This window comes from Lobosporangium transversale (genome assembly GCF_002105155.1).
Source record: "Lobosporangium transversale strain NRRL 3116 chromosome Unknown BCR41scaffold_20, whole genome shotgun sequence".
NCBI lineage: Eukaryota > Fungi > Mortierellomycota > Mortierellomycetes > Mortierellales > Mortierellaceae > Lobosporangium > Lobosporangium transversale.
The window spans coordinates 287,776-302,617 of record NW_019028998.1 but is presented as its reverse complement, the minus strand read 5'-3'; the positions used below and the strand labels follow the sequence as shown (position 1 = coordinate 302,617).

General features: G+C 42.4%; 3 protein-coding genes across 3 annotated transcripts; 1 reads left to right on the top strand and 2 right to left on the bottom strand.

Moving 5' to 3' along the window:
- Nucleotides 1–4,199: 4,199 nt before the first annotated feature.
- On the top strand, nucleotides 4,200–6,632 carry BCR41DRAFT_354307 (Leo1-like protein-domain-containing protein). Its single transcript, XM_022024291.1, has 4 exons — nucleotides 4,200–4,768; nucleotides 4,880–5,102; nucleotides 5,215–5,898; nucleotides 5,996–6,632. The coding sequence occupies exons 1-4, from the start codon at nucleotides 4,311–4,313 to the stop codon at nucleotides 6,572–6,574; spliced, it is 1,944 nt and encodes a 647-aa protein (XP_021881037.1). The 5' UTR covers nucleotides 4,200–4,310; the 3' UTR covers nucleotides 6,575–6,632.
- On the bottom strand, nucleotides 6,629–9,164 carry BCR41DRAFT_386749 (hypothetical protein). The gene is made up of 3 exons (XM_022027825.1): nucleotides 7,771–9,164; nucleotides 7,363–7,680; nucleotides 6,629–7,236 (listed from the first exon to the last, which is right to left on the bottom strand). The coding sequence occupies exons 1-3, from the start codon at nucleotides 9,124–9,126 to the stop codon at nucleotides 6,700–6,702; spliced, it is 2,211 nt and encodes a 736-aa protein (XP_021881036.1). The 5' UTR covers nucleotides 9,127–9,164; the 3' UTR covers nucleotides 6,629–6,699.
- A 150-nt stretch (nucleotides 9,165–9,314) lies between these two features.
- Nucleotides 9,315–12,842, bottom strand: BCR41DRAFT_306303 (glycosyltransferase family 2 protein; the record flags this gene model as incomplete). The annotated part of the gene is made up of 8 exons (XM_022020819.1): nucleotides 9,315–9,810; nucleotides 9,951–10,223; nucleotides 10,364–10,533; nucleotides 10,673–10,739; nucleotides 10,841–11,250; nucleotides 11,361–11,708; nucleotides 11,799–12,047; nucleotides 12,189–12,842. The coding sequence occupies 8 exons, from the start codon at nucleotides 12,840–12,842 to the stop codon at nucleotides 9,315–9,317; spliced, it is 2,667 nt and encodes an 888-aa protein (XP_021881035.1).
- Nucleotides 12,843–14,842: the final 2,000 nt, after the last annotated feature.

Genomic DNA, 14,842 nt, shown 5'->3' with positions numbered 1-14,842 from the left:
CAAACAAAAACCAATACTCGAGCGACCAATGAAGTTGGCTCGTATCCATTCTCCTTATAGAAGTGGTCACGGTCCTACAATCGCCATGGCGTAAAATTTGCTAGTTGGATAGAAGCATAGAGAGGTGGGGAGATGGTAAATAGAGAGTAAGTTCCAAAAAAAAAAAAAAAAAAAAAAAAAAGTAGCCAGGTCTTTTAGACAGCAAACTTCAAGAAGGTAGAGTGGCAACTGGTCTCATCTGTTTAGACGAACTTGAGTAGTTTACTTTCATTTCCACAAGTTTCGTCAATCCAACTTCCAAATGATGCATGACTGAAAAGACTTCGCAAGGTAATGTTACATAGCTCAAGGTAGGCGGACGAGACAATATTATATGCTATCATCACCAAACCAGTCAGTTGTGGATCGGCCACGAGATTTAATTTTTCTCTCTCTCCTAGGCTCACACGCGTTTAGATGCAAACTTCCCTCTCTGACTGGATTCGAGCCTAATGCGTTTAGGACAAACGATTTATTTTTCTTCAACACTTCACATTCATCGACTCTTGCCCAAAAATGCGAATATTAGAGCCCTCATGGCTCTAAGTCTGGTATTACTTCTTTGTAGCCAGTTACAGCTGTATCCTTTTGTGTCAATACAACACAAGGCTGAGCTCGTTTAGGGAAAGAAAGCGCGCTCACAGCAGCAGTCGAAAACAATTGTGTTATGTTGTATACATACGGATAAGAAAAAACCAACCAACTCTAATAAGATTTCCGCATGAAGAGCTCTGCAGAGCCTCTTCCTGTTTGCTGTATGTATAATCGCCAGCGATACACCACAACGCCACTAGTTTACTGAAGTCTAAAAAAAAAAAAAGAACCCCTATTGGACGTGAATGATAAGCAGCCTCGCTTTGGATGATTGCTCGCGGGTTTTATATTAATGAAGAGTAACAGTTGTTACATGCTGTTAAAAAGAGCTGTCAACTAACAACGATGGGCTTGCCAAAAATTCATGGGTTGGTATCTTGAGAAAATACAAAGACCGTTTTGTTTCATTTACAACCTGTGAAAGAAGGATGATCAGGAGAGGTTTCTCTTTTTTAAAACCAGTAACCTTGCCTTAACCTTAACACAGTGGCTGTTGTTAGATGTGGCTGGGACTTTATAAGCATATTGATAAGAATATATACTGCTTCGCCAAGGATTTGAAAAGATATATAAATCCATCTTCCTTACCTTGGTTTCTTCTCACACCACTCACATCCTCTCAACGTATTCCTTCGCCATCCACATCCACAACACTCAAATCACACATGGGGTTTTCCACCACTCACTCCAGTATTTTCAACAGGTCCAGCAAAGCGAAACTTAGTCCCATGGTTCTTAACAATGATTGCCAATCCAGATAGATTCATTAAAAGAGGGCAACAAGGTAAAGAAACAACAGATCTAACAAGCCAAGGATAGCAAAATCATATGCATTGATACTATACTACGATGGCGACTATATATTAAACTAGCAACACACTGGAATACTCTCAACGGATGCTGGGGTTATGTGAAAGCCTTTCTTTCTATTTTTTCTTTTTTTGCAGCCACAGTTCTCTGCAAACCCATTCGCTTTTTAACATATAGGATTACTTTCTCTGACTCAATCGATCTTTCTTTTGAGCGCCCACTTGGCTATTTAGATAGCTGTCAATGAGTTTATACGCCCAAGAAATATTCGTCCATTCTGTGAGGGCTTTGTTGGACAAGTTGTTGGTATTGTGCCAAATGTATTTTTATTGCAATGTAATGGCGATGCATAATGTATGTAATATTATTCGTAGCCAATCGAAGAGACATGAACCATCGCATTATTCTCAGTTGATGGATGCGAAGGAATAATCTCCTTGGTTAGAGCACAGCGTCCAATAGCATCTTTCTTCCTCTGGGCTCTAATGAGCGCAACTGGATGAAGCCAATGGTCTCCAGCGGCCATGACTGGAAACATATCAAGAATGATTTAAGGCCAAATGAAAGGGACTCTTCAGGCGGTAATGATCGTCCCAGCATATATTAAATGTTTTTGCCTTTACTTAGACCATGACTAACATCCCATGGTTCACAGGCTGAGGCAGAGACGAAAAATGCTCCTCTAAGCTTCCTTATTACTTACGACGATGCACGTGCAGGGGTCTATTGCAGTGTATCGTACTGATGTACTGAACAAATGACCTTGAAGTTTTTTTCAATAAATTTTTACTTATTACACTGGTCTGTTGTAACAGATAAAGGCATTCACGAGAGGCAATAGCATTGTCGCCAGTGTTGAGGGACAGATGAAGGAAAATCAAGCAAACAGGGGTAAAGAATGGTTTGCTAATAAAATTGGTGTCAACGACCTGTAAAGATATCTAAATGCCTGGTGTACAAAGTTCCTGTTGGAGGTATGGACCGCTCTGATCCACGATATGAACCATCTGGCGTTAACTTTACTTACTGTCCTCCTTTCTGTCTTCAACAAGGCATAGAAGATAACAACTTGATAGCCTGCATGGACTCCACACATAGAGTTGCTATGCCTCTGAGGGAAGGTAAGGGCAAAGGGGATAGCGGTTCTTCAGCCTACCTGTTTGTGATCCTTGTCAAGGACTGAGCTGCTCATATTCTCTGCAGTTCAGAGTCATTGTAAGTTTGGGCATAGTCTAACAACGATGTGAAAATGGTGTTTACCAAACTGAGACCATTGTATTATTTTCAACGGCAGGTTCCCCATAAAGAGATGGTTATCATGGCTCAAAACCGAGTGCGGCTTCAGGATTTCAAAATTCATGGTGGGCTATTCTGTGATATAGAGTGAAGTCATTCAGGAGCTATTCTCCTCCGCATCAATTTACTTCTGCCACTTCCATGTGCAAAAGTTATGAGAAGATTGCATGAGGGGTGGGTTCAAGGCAAGATATATATACCATGTTGATGCTCCATCAAGATACCTTGGCGATAGCACTTTAATGTGACTTCATACTCTTTAGAAGCGATACTGGTTGCATATGAAGGACTTGATAAAAGAATTACGCGTTGTAGGCTCTGACGAAAAAGTTAATGATACTTGGAGAGGTATCGAGGACCAATTTTATGATTCTAGCAATGATAGCATAAAACCCTCCTTCAACTACATGGAAAAGAGCTGTATTTCGTGAGAGAGGTAAGATAAAGCACCAGTAAACGGCGGTATTAAGTTGCTCCTTCGAAGAATTCCCGACATCCTAATAAACTTAATAGGCTACCAGCACATAGGCGCAAACAACCTTCTGGAGTCTTGGCTCAAAGCTTTGAAGACATAAGTCCTGGAAGGGAAGCGCGGTTTACGAATTGATTTCATCATATACAAATCGCAGGGACTCATCAATCAGGACTTCAGGGCTCAGTATTTCAAGCTCAAGAATGGAATACAGCCTGCAACGCTTTCACAGTACGACTGAGAAAGGCTGGCGAGAGCAATGGCAGTGAGTTTCGCGGGCGCAAGGGCCATAGTATGCGAGAGGTTGGTCGAGAGAGAGGCATGTGTTGAAAATCGAGAACGTCGAAAGTTTGATTGTATATGGATAGGTTCTAATCATCCTTCCGTTCGCGGTAGAGCCTTTCGAAGGATTTGGATAGGGTACTCCGTTGCTGTAAACGTAGAGAAGGGCATGCTCATGCCTCGACTATGTCCGCCAGGAGATCCTTTGCAAGTACATGTATTTGGTGTCAAGGGTCTACGACGGCTTCGCGCACTGAACACTAGAACAAGCACTTAGAGTCCGACTTTAGGCCCCTTCTCGAGAGCTTTACCTTGCTAGATTTACCTTGCCAGCTGGATGTGATGGGAGCTAAGGAGAGGGAAGAGGCCACCGCCCAGGCGTTTGAAGAGTGTGAAGAAGAATTTATGGGCCTATGGAAGAAGCTGGGACGTATAGCATATAATAAGCAAAAAAGAAAGTGCACATTGGAGTATATGCAAGACCCAGTAGCAGATCTGAGTAATGTAATCGATACAATAATAGCGAGAGGTGTTCAAGAGTGAGTAAATTGTGCGAAAAGACAGAAAGAGTTGACCTTTTGTTTTTAGGCCAAGATTGTGCTCCCTTTTGGGCGGGTGACGTAATTGGGCTAAAATTGTACTGTTCTCTCCTTCTCCCAAGCCCCAAACAGGGTTGAAGCGCGATCCAGTTGTCCATCATCCATTCACTTGTAATTGTTCACCACACCTCGAGAGCTCAGGAGTGATCCCAACACCATAAATAAGAATTACATAGCGTACAGGTTATCAATAATAAACCCTATTGACACTATACACGATGTCGGATTCAGAACACACCCCAATGCCCGAGGAAGACACTATGCAAGATCTTTTTGGCTCCGATGACGATGATGATGACAATAGTAATGATCACCCGCAAAACAGCCAAAGCCAAAGCTATAGCCAAGAGCGTCAGGCTCAGCATAATGCCAGAGAACATGGATCAGATTCGGAAGCAAGCGAGGGCCGTGGATCGAACAGTAGACGTCGCCATAGACGCAACAATCGCTTTAGCGATGATGAAGACGACGATATAGATGATGCCAGCCAGGATACAGCCAAAAGTCAGCAATACAATGAAGGCGGTAAATCCAGACGCTCTACGGGGAGGATTGAAGATGACGATGAAGATGAAGATGTCGAAGACCGGGAAGGCCATCGATCTGACAGCCGCGTAAGACGCGAAGAGAGTGGGAGTGAAGACGATGTGCAAGAGATGAAGGGTGCAAGCAGGAGGTAATGGAAGACTCAACGACAGTGTCTCCCACATCAGTTCTAAATGCTACGTTCTAAAACGACAGTAACAACTCACAGTATCATTTTGTATTGTAAACCTAATGAAAATAGGTCCGAGTCTGTCGAAAGTTTTATCTCTGACGATGATGCAGACTCGAGGGCGAAAAAAAGAAAAGAAGGCAAACAGAGAAAATACGAACATCGTGATGACAGATTAGATGAAGAGCATGGATATGACAATGAATATGGGAGCTCTCATTCCAAGGACAGGATTGAGAATAGAGTTTCAGTGCAGCTACCAGATATTGGATACCCTTATAGCTCTGATAATAAGGTAATTGAAGTCCCTTTCGTGGATTTTCTATAATCTAACCTTGTATATTTATGTTATTATAAGCCTATGGGTTGAGATATTGGATATTTTATTAAACAAATATATATTGTAGATATTTTTGTCACGGTTGCCAAATTTTCTAAACGTAGATACTAAGCCTTTCGACCCAGACACTTATGACGACGAACAGGAAAAAAATGCTGATGAATTAGAGAACACACAGCGAATCAAACTCAAAGTAGAAAACACAATTCGCTGGCGCTTTAAGGACGGGCAGGATGACCCCAGTATTCCAGCCAAAGAGCGTGAGAAGGAATCTAATGCACGTTTTGTTCGTTGGTCCGATGGATCGATGTCCCTGGTTCTTGGCGATGAGATGTTTCAAGTCACGGCACAATCCCTTCATAATCAGCATCAATTTTTGGTTGTACATCATCCTTCAGAACTCATGCTACAGACCCAACAAGTCTTCACAGATACCTTGACTTTCCAGCCACAGTCCACACAATCCTTGACTCACCGCAAGCTAACTGCTGCAATTGCAGGCAAACATGTCAAGAACGTTAAGACAGTTATGGTAGCAACATTGAGCGATCCCAAAGCCGCAAAGGAAGCGATTGAGCAGCGCGAGTTGGAGCAAGTTCGCAGTCGTCGTAGGGTTGCTGCAGAGAGAAGTAGGTATGTAAAGACAATCGGAATTCCTGTAGGTGGGCTTGAGGAAAGCGACGGTGAACATGACGATGCGGATGACGATGATTTTGAAGCTGAAGAAGAAGCACGACGTGAGAAGATCATGGTAAGCAGCAAGTTGGTACAGATGCACCTGGCCTATGAGTATTTTTTCTTTTCTAAAGAGTAAAAATCCTTTTGATTTCTTTGTTTCACTACAATAGTCAATCAAAAAGGCAGGCTCCGATAATTACAAGTCAAGGAGTCGTTATTCGAGCGGTGATGATGATTCTATGGATGAGGAAGATGATTATGACTCACGTAGACGTAGTAAACGAGACAGGAGCCGAGACCGCAGTCGTGACCGTAGTAGAGATCGCCACCGTCGCCGTAGTCCTAGTAGAAGTAGAAGCAGAAGCAGAAGTCTAAGTCGCAGTCGCAGTCGCAGTCGCAGTCGCAGTCCCGTCCGTCGCCATCGCGACCGTAGCCGTGACCGCGAGCGGGATCGTGGCCGGGATCGTAGCCGCGAACGTAATCGAAGCTACAGCCGTAGCCCTAGTCGCAGCCCAAGTCGGAGTCGGAGCCGCAGTCGTAGCCCCCAGCATAAGCGTCATCATAGTGATGAACGTCATAGACGCGGTCGTAACCGTGACCGTGATACTGATTTGGATGCAGAAGACGAGGACAAGCTTATGGAGCATAGAGAAGCTTCAGAAGAAGATGCTCAGGAGGATGAGGAGGAGCAAGCCATTCATAGACGCCTCAAGAAGAGAAGGGTAGCTCTTGGAAGCGACGAAGAGTAGCTGGTTTTCACAATGAGAGAGGACTTCATACATTCTACAGTGAACAATAAATATGTCGCTTTGTATTTATAAATAACATCTATTTTCTGTATATCTAATATCAGGCAGTGTTAGAACTGCACAGCTCACGACATCCAAAATACTGCTTCTTTTCGCTTTTTGGAAAGTCTCTGGCCATCCACAGCAAGGTCCTCAGGATCTACATGTCCATTTAGTTGAGTCATCTCATGCTGAGGTCGTTTACCCCTCATTGCACGTAACTCCTCTTCGCGAGCCATTTCAGCCAGTATTTCCTGCGAAAGTTTATCCTGGAGCTCTGTCGGATTTGAATTCGGGTATCGATCTTTATCATGGTGTTGTCTCTTTTGTACTTCAACCTCCGTGAGTACTTCTGAGTAGCCTTGGTCATCATAATGGCCAACATCACTTTCCTGGTTATAATCATTTACCCATGATAAGTCATTGTTAAAAGGTGTTTCCTGTCTAGAGGACACTGTAGGAATATGTAGGTCTGAGTATAAATCAGGCAGTGAGGAAGCCAAATCTTGACTTTGCTTCTCCACGCGTTTCCAACGATTTAGTTTTCGATGGAACTGCTCCTGATGTTTGTCATTAGTATCAGTATCCGTCTCCTTAATATCATTAGAGGATGGTGTGGAAATCTAATAAAGAAGGGTATTGTTAATGAAGATTATTTGAGTGATGGTGTTAGGACAAAACATCATATTGGATTACAATTTCATCTTCTATCATTTTCTCTTTGACACTTCTATGCGGTTTCTGATTACCTCGGCAACGTCTGGTGTAATTGAATTAAGATCGATGCTACCATTCATTTGGCGTATCCGACGTGCAGATTCTGCGTCAGATATTAACCATCTTAAAATAATATTATGCCGATATGCATCATCAGCCTTGTTTGGCTTTGATGATGATGACTCCTGAGAATTCTGCTGATGTTGACCTTGTCTCCATTTCTGCTGGTTTGGGGATTCTGATGGGGAAGGTTGATGTTGTTTCGGCTTGAGAGCTGGTCTCAATGGGGCTGGTTTCGATTTTTTGATAGGTGATGCCACCTTCACACTGGCTGGGGACTTTTTGAACACCTTTTTAAAAAATAAAAAAAATAAAAAAAAAAAAAATTAAGACGAGCCTCATTATCAAGTGAAATACTTTCTAAGGATATTCGGGCTTACTGGCGGCTTTGGTACTGAGGACTGGAAATCGTTATTGATATGGTCATAACCGATGTCCTTTTGTGCGCTCAAAACTGACTTTCCTCTATTCAATTTGGCCTCTGTTTCAGGCGAAAAAAGCTCCTGTAGATTATTATACACCCCACGCAGTTCCTCAGTAATCGCTGCAGTACGCTCGGCTACCTCCAACAATGAACTCTCGGCTTCCAATTTTGCCCAAGATCCTGACCGCGCTACAAATTTTGATGCAGCTGGGGGCGTTTGCACAGAAGACAAAGATACGGGCTTATCTTCAGAGCTATGAAGCCGATCTACAAGCGTGCTTTGATCTGAGGATGTTGATATTAATTTTGGCCGTCTGAATGATACCTCTTCATCGCCATAGGCATATTCTTGATCTTCCTGTGCAGATTCCTCAGCCTGTGTATCAATGTATTCAGCACCGGCGTTTGAGGGCCTCTTGCCTTCCAGACAAACTTTGCCATTATCATGTGTAGATCTCAGCTCCGATTCATATCGTTTCTGTGCCCTCAGCATCGTGTCATCGTCATACTTGTTCATGGAGAATCTTTGATCCTGTTCAAGATACTTCTGCCGGCTTCGTAGATGTTGATTCAATGGCGATGATGATATGAATGGCGATAATGGACGATTTAAATTTCCCAATTGTTCTATATCTTCATGCCTTCGCTGTTGCCATTGTTCCGCTAACGCTGATGCAAATCCTTGTCTCGTGAATATGCCTTGTTCCTGCAAAGATTTAGCTGGTGAAGTACTTGGCACACCCCTTGGGGGTGTGCTAAGACGCGTAAATCGAGTAGGCGACTGATCATACTCTGTCTCTGTTGTTCGTAGACGCGGTACAGATGGTGTGTATGATTGAGATACATTATCTGAGGGTATTGGCCGAAGGCCTGACGCACTCGAGGTTAAAGACGAAGATAAAGACTTTTGGTTGAGGAATCTCGCGAGCGTTTCCTGTACATCCTTCGCATCCTTCGCATCCTTCGCATCATGCGTATCGGTGTTAGAGGGTATGGAAGACAAAGGTGTGCGTACATGTATGCTGTTGGTTACTTTCTGTTGTTGCTGTTGTTTACCCAAAGCATATCCTTTTTGCCTATCGATTCCATCAGTCTCTTGCACTTCATTTTGCGCATCGTGAAGTAATTGCTGTCGACGCCTGAACAACACATCAGGGCTAATTTGGGAGACAGTTGATGATTCTAGATCAGAAGCAGCTGCAGAACCCAACGTTGGGAAAGCTTGGCGCAAGTACAGCCGCGATGGTGTACTCTTTCTTCTGGGTGAGCGTGAGCGTTGGGTTTTCTTGAGACTAGGTGAATAAAGCGACATGAGACGATCTTGGCGTGGTAATGATGTCAATGAGCCAGATGAAACTGTGCTTGTTTTCTCATGGATAGTTGTTCACAATATAATTTTAATAATTATAATAATAATAGTTAAATAATAACAATAATAGTTAAATAATAATAATAGTTAAATAATTACGATTACAATCATGACAATCGGTTGGATTTGTTTTACCACCGAAGTTCACCACTAACGAGACGCAAGAAGAGGTAGACAACACTGCCCACGAACCGGAAAGCAGCCAGGAACGCGACTGACCATAATACAAAGGCAAGGTACGCCTTGGATCGTGCATCGTATGATCCAATCCCGCCATAGCTTCCCGAATAAGTGATGATGCTGACCAGTAACCCATTTGAGGTACACCACAGAAGCACCAGCCTTGTCCTGAATGCTTTGTAGTAATCCTCTTGTTTTGCTTTGGGATCGCGCTTTTGAACCCTCTCCTCTGTCTTTTTCTTGAGTGAGTCCAGAGCAATTTGATAAGACTGGTTTAAATCTCGGTCTTCTACAGGAACATTAACAGTGACCTCTTCTTTGTCTGCACCTTCTTTCGAGGTTGACTTGGCAGCGCCAAGGTCCATATTGTCGATATTGTCACCTTTTGTGCCCCAACTCACATCATGTGTATTGCAGAATGCGTACACATTCAAGACGTTCACGTAGCTTAAAACCAAAGCCAGAAAAAAAAAAAAAAAAAAAAAAAAAAAAAGCAATATATATATAAGAAGTCAAAAGAGTCAAAAGAAGGGCACCATGTCCTTGCGTCTCAAAAAATACATCCATTCTGTTAAAAACACGCTTACCTTGGCACCATACAAAGATACTGGATAGAGCTAGTCACCATGTGCCATGGCTCCATGTATAAAACACTGCTGATCAAGTAAAGGCCATAAGTTGAAGCCAGTGATAATATCACGTTTCGGAAGGTTGAATCACCAATCACAGCGGCAAGCGTGGTTTGGCCAGATACCAAGGCTCGTGATATCCCAAGATAGGTCAGCCAGGCGGCACAGAATGTCATGTAAACCATTAAAAAGGCAAAGAAAACTATAGCTGCGGTATACAAGAATTTTGACCTAATTGAACAGAGGCACAAGAAAAAAAAAAAAAAAAAAAAAAAAAAAAAGCATGATGAGTACATGCCAAGAATAATAAGAACGAAAGTATAAGGTTTTTCAGAAGTTGCCGCAAAAGTGATAGGGGCTTTGTTTCTTACCCGGTGGGCCGGTTTCCCATACTAAGTACAAAGACGATAATTACGAGGAATTCATAAAAATACTTGAGGATGATAAAAACGATTCTGAAGATATCGGAGCGGCCGCCGGGGCTGTTCTCTGAAAACATGAGTGAATTTGCGAGGATGTAGAATGTGAGATAGGTATTGGCCTAGAAAAATGTTGACATAGACAATCATCCGAAGTGTCAAGTTTCTTGTTAATTTTTTTTTTTTTTTTTTTTTTTTTTTTTAAGAAAAGAAAAAAAAAAAAAAAAAGGCCTCATTGCTCATATACCCATTATTGCTTACAATTGCAAACCAACTAAAAATAATATTGACAATGTTGTAAAGGAATTGAAGATGGAAAAGCAGTTTTCTATTTACCAAAGAAATAATAATAATAATGATTAATGCCTACTTCACGTAAAAAAGACTATTAACATAATTAAACATTTTTGACATTGCTACCCTGATTACCTCCAGTATGCATGATTGCTCTTATAGATTTTTCCGAAATGGAATACAGAAAAGAGTGCTACGAAGAAGGTACCGTTCAACCATCGACGACGTTGGCTGATGAGCTCAGGGACTGAATCCGGTACATCTGTTTCTGCCCATGCGGCCTTGACGTAGCGCAGGGTCCATGCGTCGTTTCGTTTTGCGACTAATTCAAAACACAAAATGCGGTCTTCAGCCAGATACATGTTGGCATCAAAGATACCAGAGTCAGGAGATGGCTTCTCTCCTTTGAAGTAGCTGATCAACGGTCCCTCGTTGGGAGTCTCCGGTGAGGCCAATAGTGCTTTGTATCGATACGCTGAGAATGCTCCCGGAAGAACGGAGATATATCCAATCACAGATTCTAGAGGCTTGTCCAAGATATTGTTCTAATGTAGGATTTAAAAACAACAACGTCGGTTGGAAAAAACATCACAAGTTGTTAGGTTCCTCCTTTTTTTTTTAAAGCGTATTGTGCTCCAAGGATGTTTACGTTTACCATTTTGTATTCAAAATTCTGAGTGGCGACTAAAGGATTGAGCAAGTTCTTTGCTCTAGCACCCTTGACAGGCTTGATCTCCCCGCATGCGCCCGCGACATTGGAGTTAAGATCAAAGGCTTTCCAAAGTTGATAAATAGAGGTTGGTCCTGGTCGGGTACCCACATCCAGTAAGACACACACGCGAGGATCGATTACTGGACCGAATGCGTTGAAGAACCAGCGATGCGAATTGAGCTTTTTTGCGTTTTTCTCTTTGAGACAAAACATCATCTGCACAGGAACATAATCACTCTGCTTGGACTCGACAGTTTTCATGTGTGGGTCAATCGTTACTTGTGTCGTGTACTGGAAGGTGAAAGGTCATTTCCGTTAAGTCTTATGGGTTTTACATTCGACATTCAAGCCAATAAGAAGAAGAGTCCCCTCCCAACTCACCTCGTAAATATGTGCCTGAACCCCTTTACCATTGACCTCTCGCTTAGCCACACCTTCCTGGTAGACACCCATGGCTGCAAGGTAGTTATAAACCTGAGCATCACATTTCTTGCGCCCATCCGCGACGATACACACAACAACTTTCTGCCACGATCCATCACCCCATGTCCTCGAATTGTTTCTGGAACAGAGATGACGAACATTCTTCATGATCCCATTCATGGTCTCAGCAAATAGCCCGACGCTTTCCTGCAGCAGTAGCAATAACAACAACAGGAAAAGAGTGGGATATATCAGTACTGTATCCTGCCTTTTGACAAACAAATGGTTTCAATAGTGTGATGGAAAAAAAAAAAAAAAAAAAAAAAAAAGGTATAAGAGTGATCATACATTATACATAGTAACACAGATGAATATCTCGGTCTCCCTACTCCACATGGATGGTCTGAGTGTATAGTTCTCAGCTACAAACAAGTCTGGATCGCAAGTCACGGCGGTGTACCGCATAAACTCCCATTCATGACCTTTTTGCAGCGCCTGCTTTTCGAGATAATGTTGAGGCACAGGACACTCGAGGACGAGATTGTCATTGGTCAGTTTGACGACCTTCTTAGTCTTATATCTTCTCTCTTGTCGCTCAGGGATTTGGCCTATTGGAGCAGATACAGGAGGCATCACAGGGGAATCTGGTGGTGGTGGATTAAAATCCTGCAACTGTACTGAATAGTTGGGCTCTTCTGGTGAGGGTATCGGCTCAGACTTAAGTTCAGGTTCAGGTTCAGGTTCAGGTCGGGGTTTCGAGTATGGATAATATGAATATTCGTTCTCAGTATCGAGATCAGGCTCTGTGATAATGGACGCACGAGATCTTCGAGAAGTAATTGAATAAATGGATTGATGCCTGGCGAGATTGGAAGGGTCTCTGATGAAAGTGGAATATGTGGGTATCTCAAATACAGGGGCTGCTGTTGGGTGTGACGAGGAGAAAAGAGGTTGCTCGGCCCCTTTTCGTACAGGTGGTGGTATTTGCGGTTGGTTTGGCATGTTCAATGGCCGTTGTTGCTGTCGTGGATGAAGGGATTGAAGTGGGTGTACAACTGTAGACGTTGTAGAAGTATTTTGTCGGTACTGTTGTGAAGGGAGCGACGAAATGAGTGCCGAACGGTCATTCTCTTTGTTGGTATGTCGTGAGCGATACATGAAGTTTATGAATAATTAAAAATGAGGCATCATGGAGCTATGACAAAGTAATGAGGAATGCAATGAAAAAAAAAAAAAAAAAAAAAAAAAAACTAATGAAGCTAATGCAGACGTTGGAATGAAAGAATGAAAAGATGAAATAATGGCCATAATGGTTCCATGGAATCAAATAAAAAAAGCAAACTTTAATTTCATTAGTTTCGGAGGAATGATTCTACTACAATCTAAAAACGTCATGCAACATTGTATATAAACATGGAGCATTTGGCCCACTGGCTTCCAATTTTTTTTTTTTGTCCAATTAGAAGGTTTGACAAATTACAGGAACAGAGGCTGCTGTTTTGGAGTTGAGCACAGGCATACTGATTGGCTCGATAGACATCAAGTCTTTAATTACAAAATGGGCGTACACCACCACAGCCACGAGATTTTGTATCAACATGATCTCGGTATCTCCAATTGCGCTTTCCTAGCCTTCTGGGTCTCCTACCCTGACAACCCTCTCGACCTATACATGCAAATACACACAAAGTGAAGGTCAGAACTAATTTATGCTTTTGATAAGACCATGACTCCCGAGTTGCAGTGCTGCATAAACTATTTTTCTTGCTCATCGTGGTACAGATTGATCTAAATCTGCCTCCAGGCCTTTGATGTAACATGCTGACTGCTTCTTCTAGAAGTAATACATCCACAGCACTTTTCGATTCTTCATTTACCAACTGGTCTTTCACAGGATCAATGAATGCCTAAACTGATGTTCGAGCGGTCCAGCTGGGGATTCGAGATAGCTAAGCAACGAAATAATGTTTATAAGTATCATATTAGAAAACAGCAATACTATTTTTGAGCAGTTTCTTAAATAAAAAGGCGTACGGAAAAGTCATTGAACTCTCTTCTTTCACACCGTCTCCTGAGCTTTGTGCCCAATGAAGGGCTGGAATGCTTTGCCCCGTGCTACAGTAAATGACCATAAGTTCACTTCGATCACCAGGAGTTCGAAATCCCTGTAGAAATGGAGACAACACTAGTTGAAGTTAGGACTCTGATGATGATTCAAACAGATGGTTGCTGCGATCATCTAGGGTCTGGGATTCATCCACACCAGGCCACAACTTGGGAAATTAGGATAGTTGAGGAATACCTTAAACTCACTTCGGATAACAGCTCACAGTTGTAGCTCGAAGGTTGTATGCGCGTGAAGCTTGGAAAATATTTCTTTGAAAACAAGTCTTCGAGCATTGTTGGACAGGCCTGGAGTTGGTCCGACTTGCACTAGAAAATGTCTTTTGGCAATCTGGGTCCGGCAGACAGCAGTTGAGGATAAGGGCCCGCAATAGAAAGATAAGAGAGTCATGTCCTTAGCATAAACAATATCACCTTTGCGATCCTGTTTTTCTGATATATTCTTATCGATGAACCCGGCAAATGAGGAGAGACCATCGCTGCCAAGGTCCTTGCCCGATGCGTTGAAATGGAATTACCATTGTAAACAAAGCATCTGTAAGGCTGAACACGGCTTGCCACATCCCTGTATGAATACATCAAGAACGAAGCATTAGTTGATAAAAAATATATAGACATTTAAGTCAATGTAATGCAAAGAAGTACGAATGCTGATTCCGAAAACCGGTACAATAACCAGAAGCCTCTTTGTGCCTCCGACATATTTGTTTGAGGAAATGGCAGCAGGTGTTTCACTGGCAAAAAAGCGAGCAGCATTCTTTCTCCAAGTTAAAATCGTGGCAAAAATTAAAAATCTGCGTACTGTACAATGCAAAGATTTCTACCCCTTTATATTTATTTATTTATGAAGACATCTTTCTTCCGTCTTCGTTACTTAT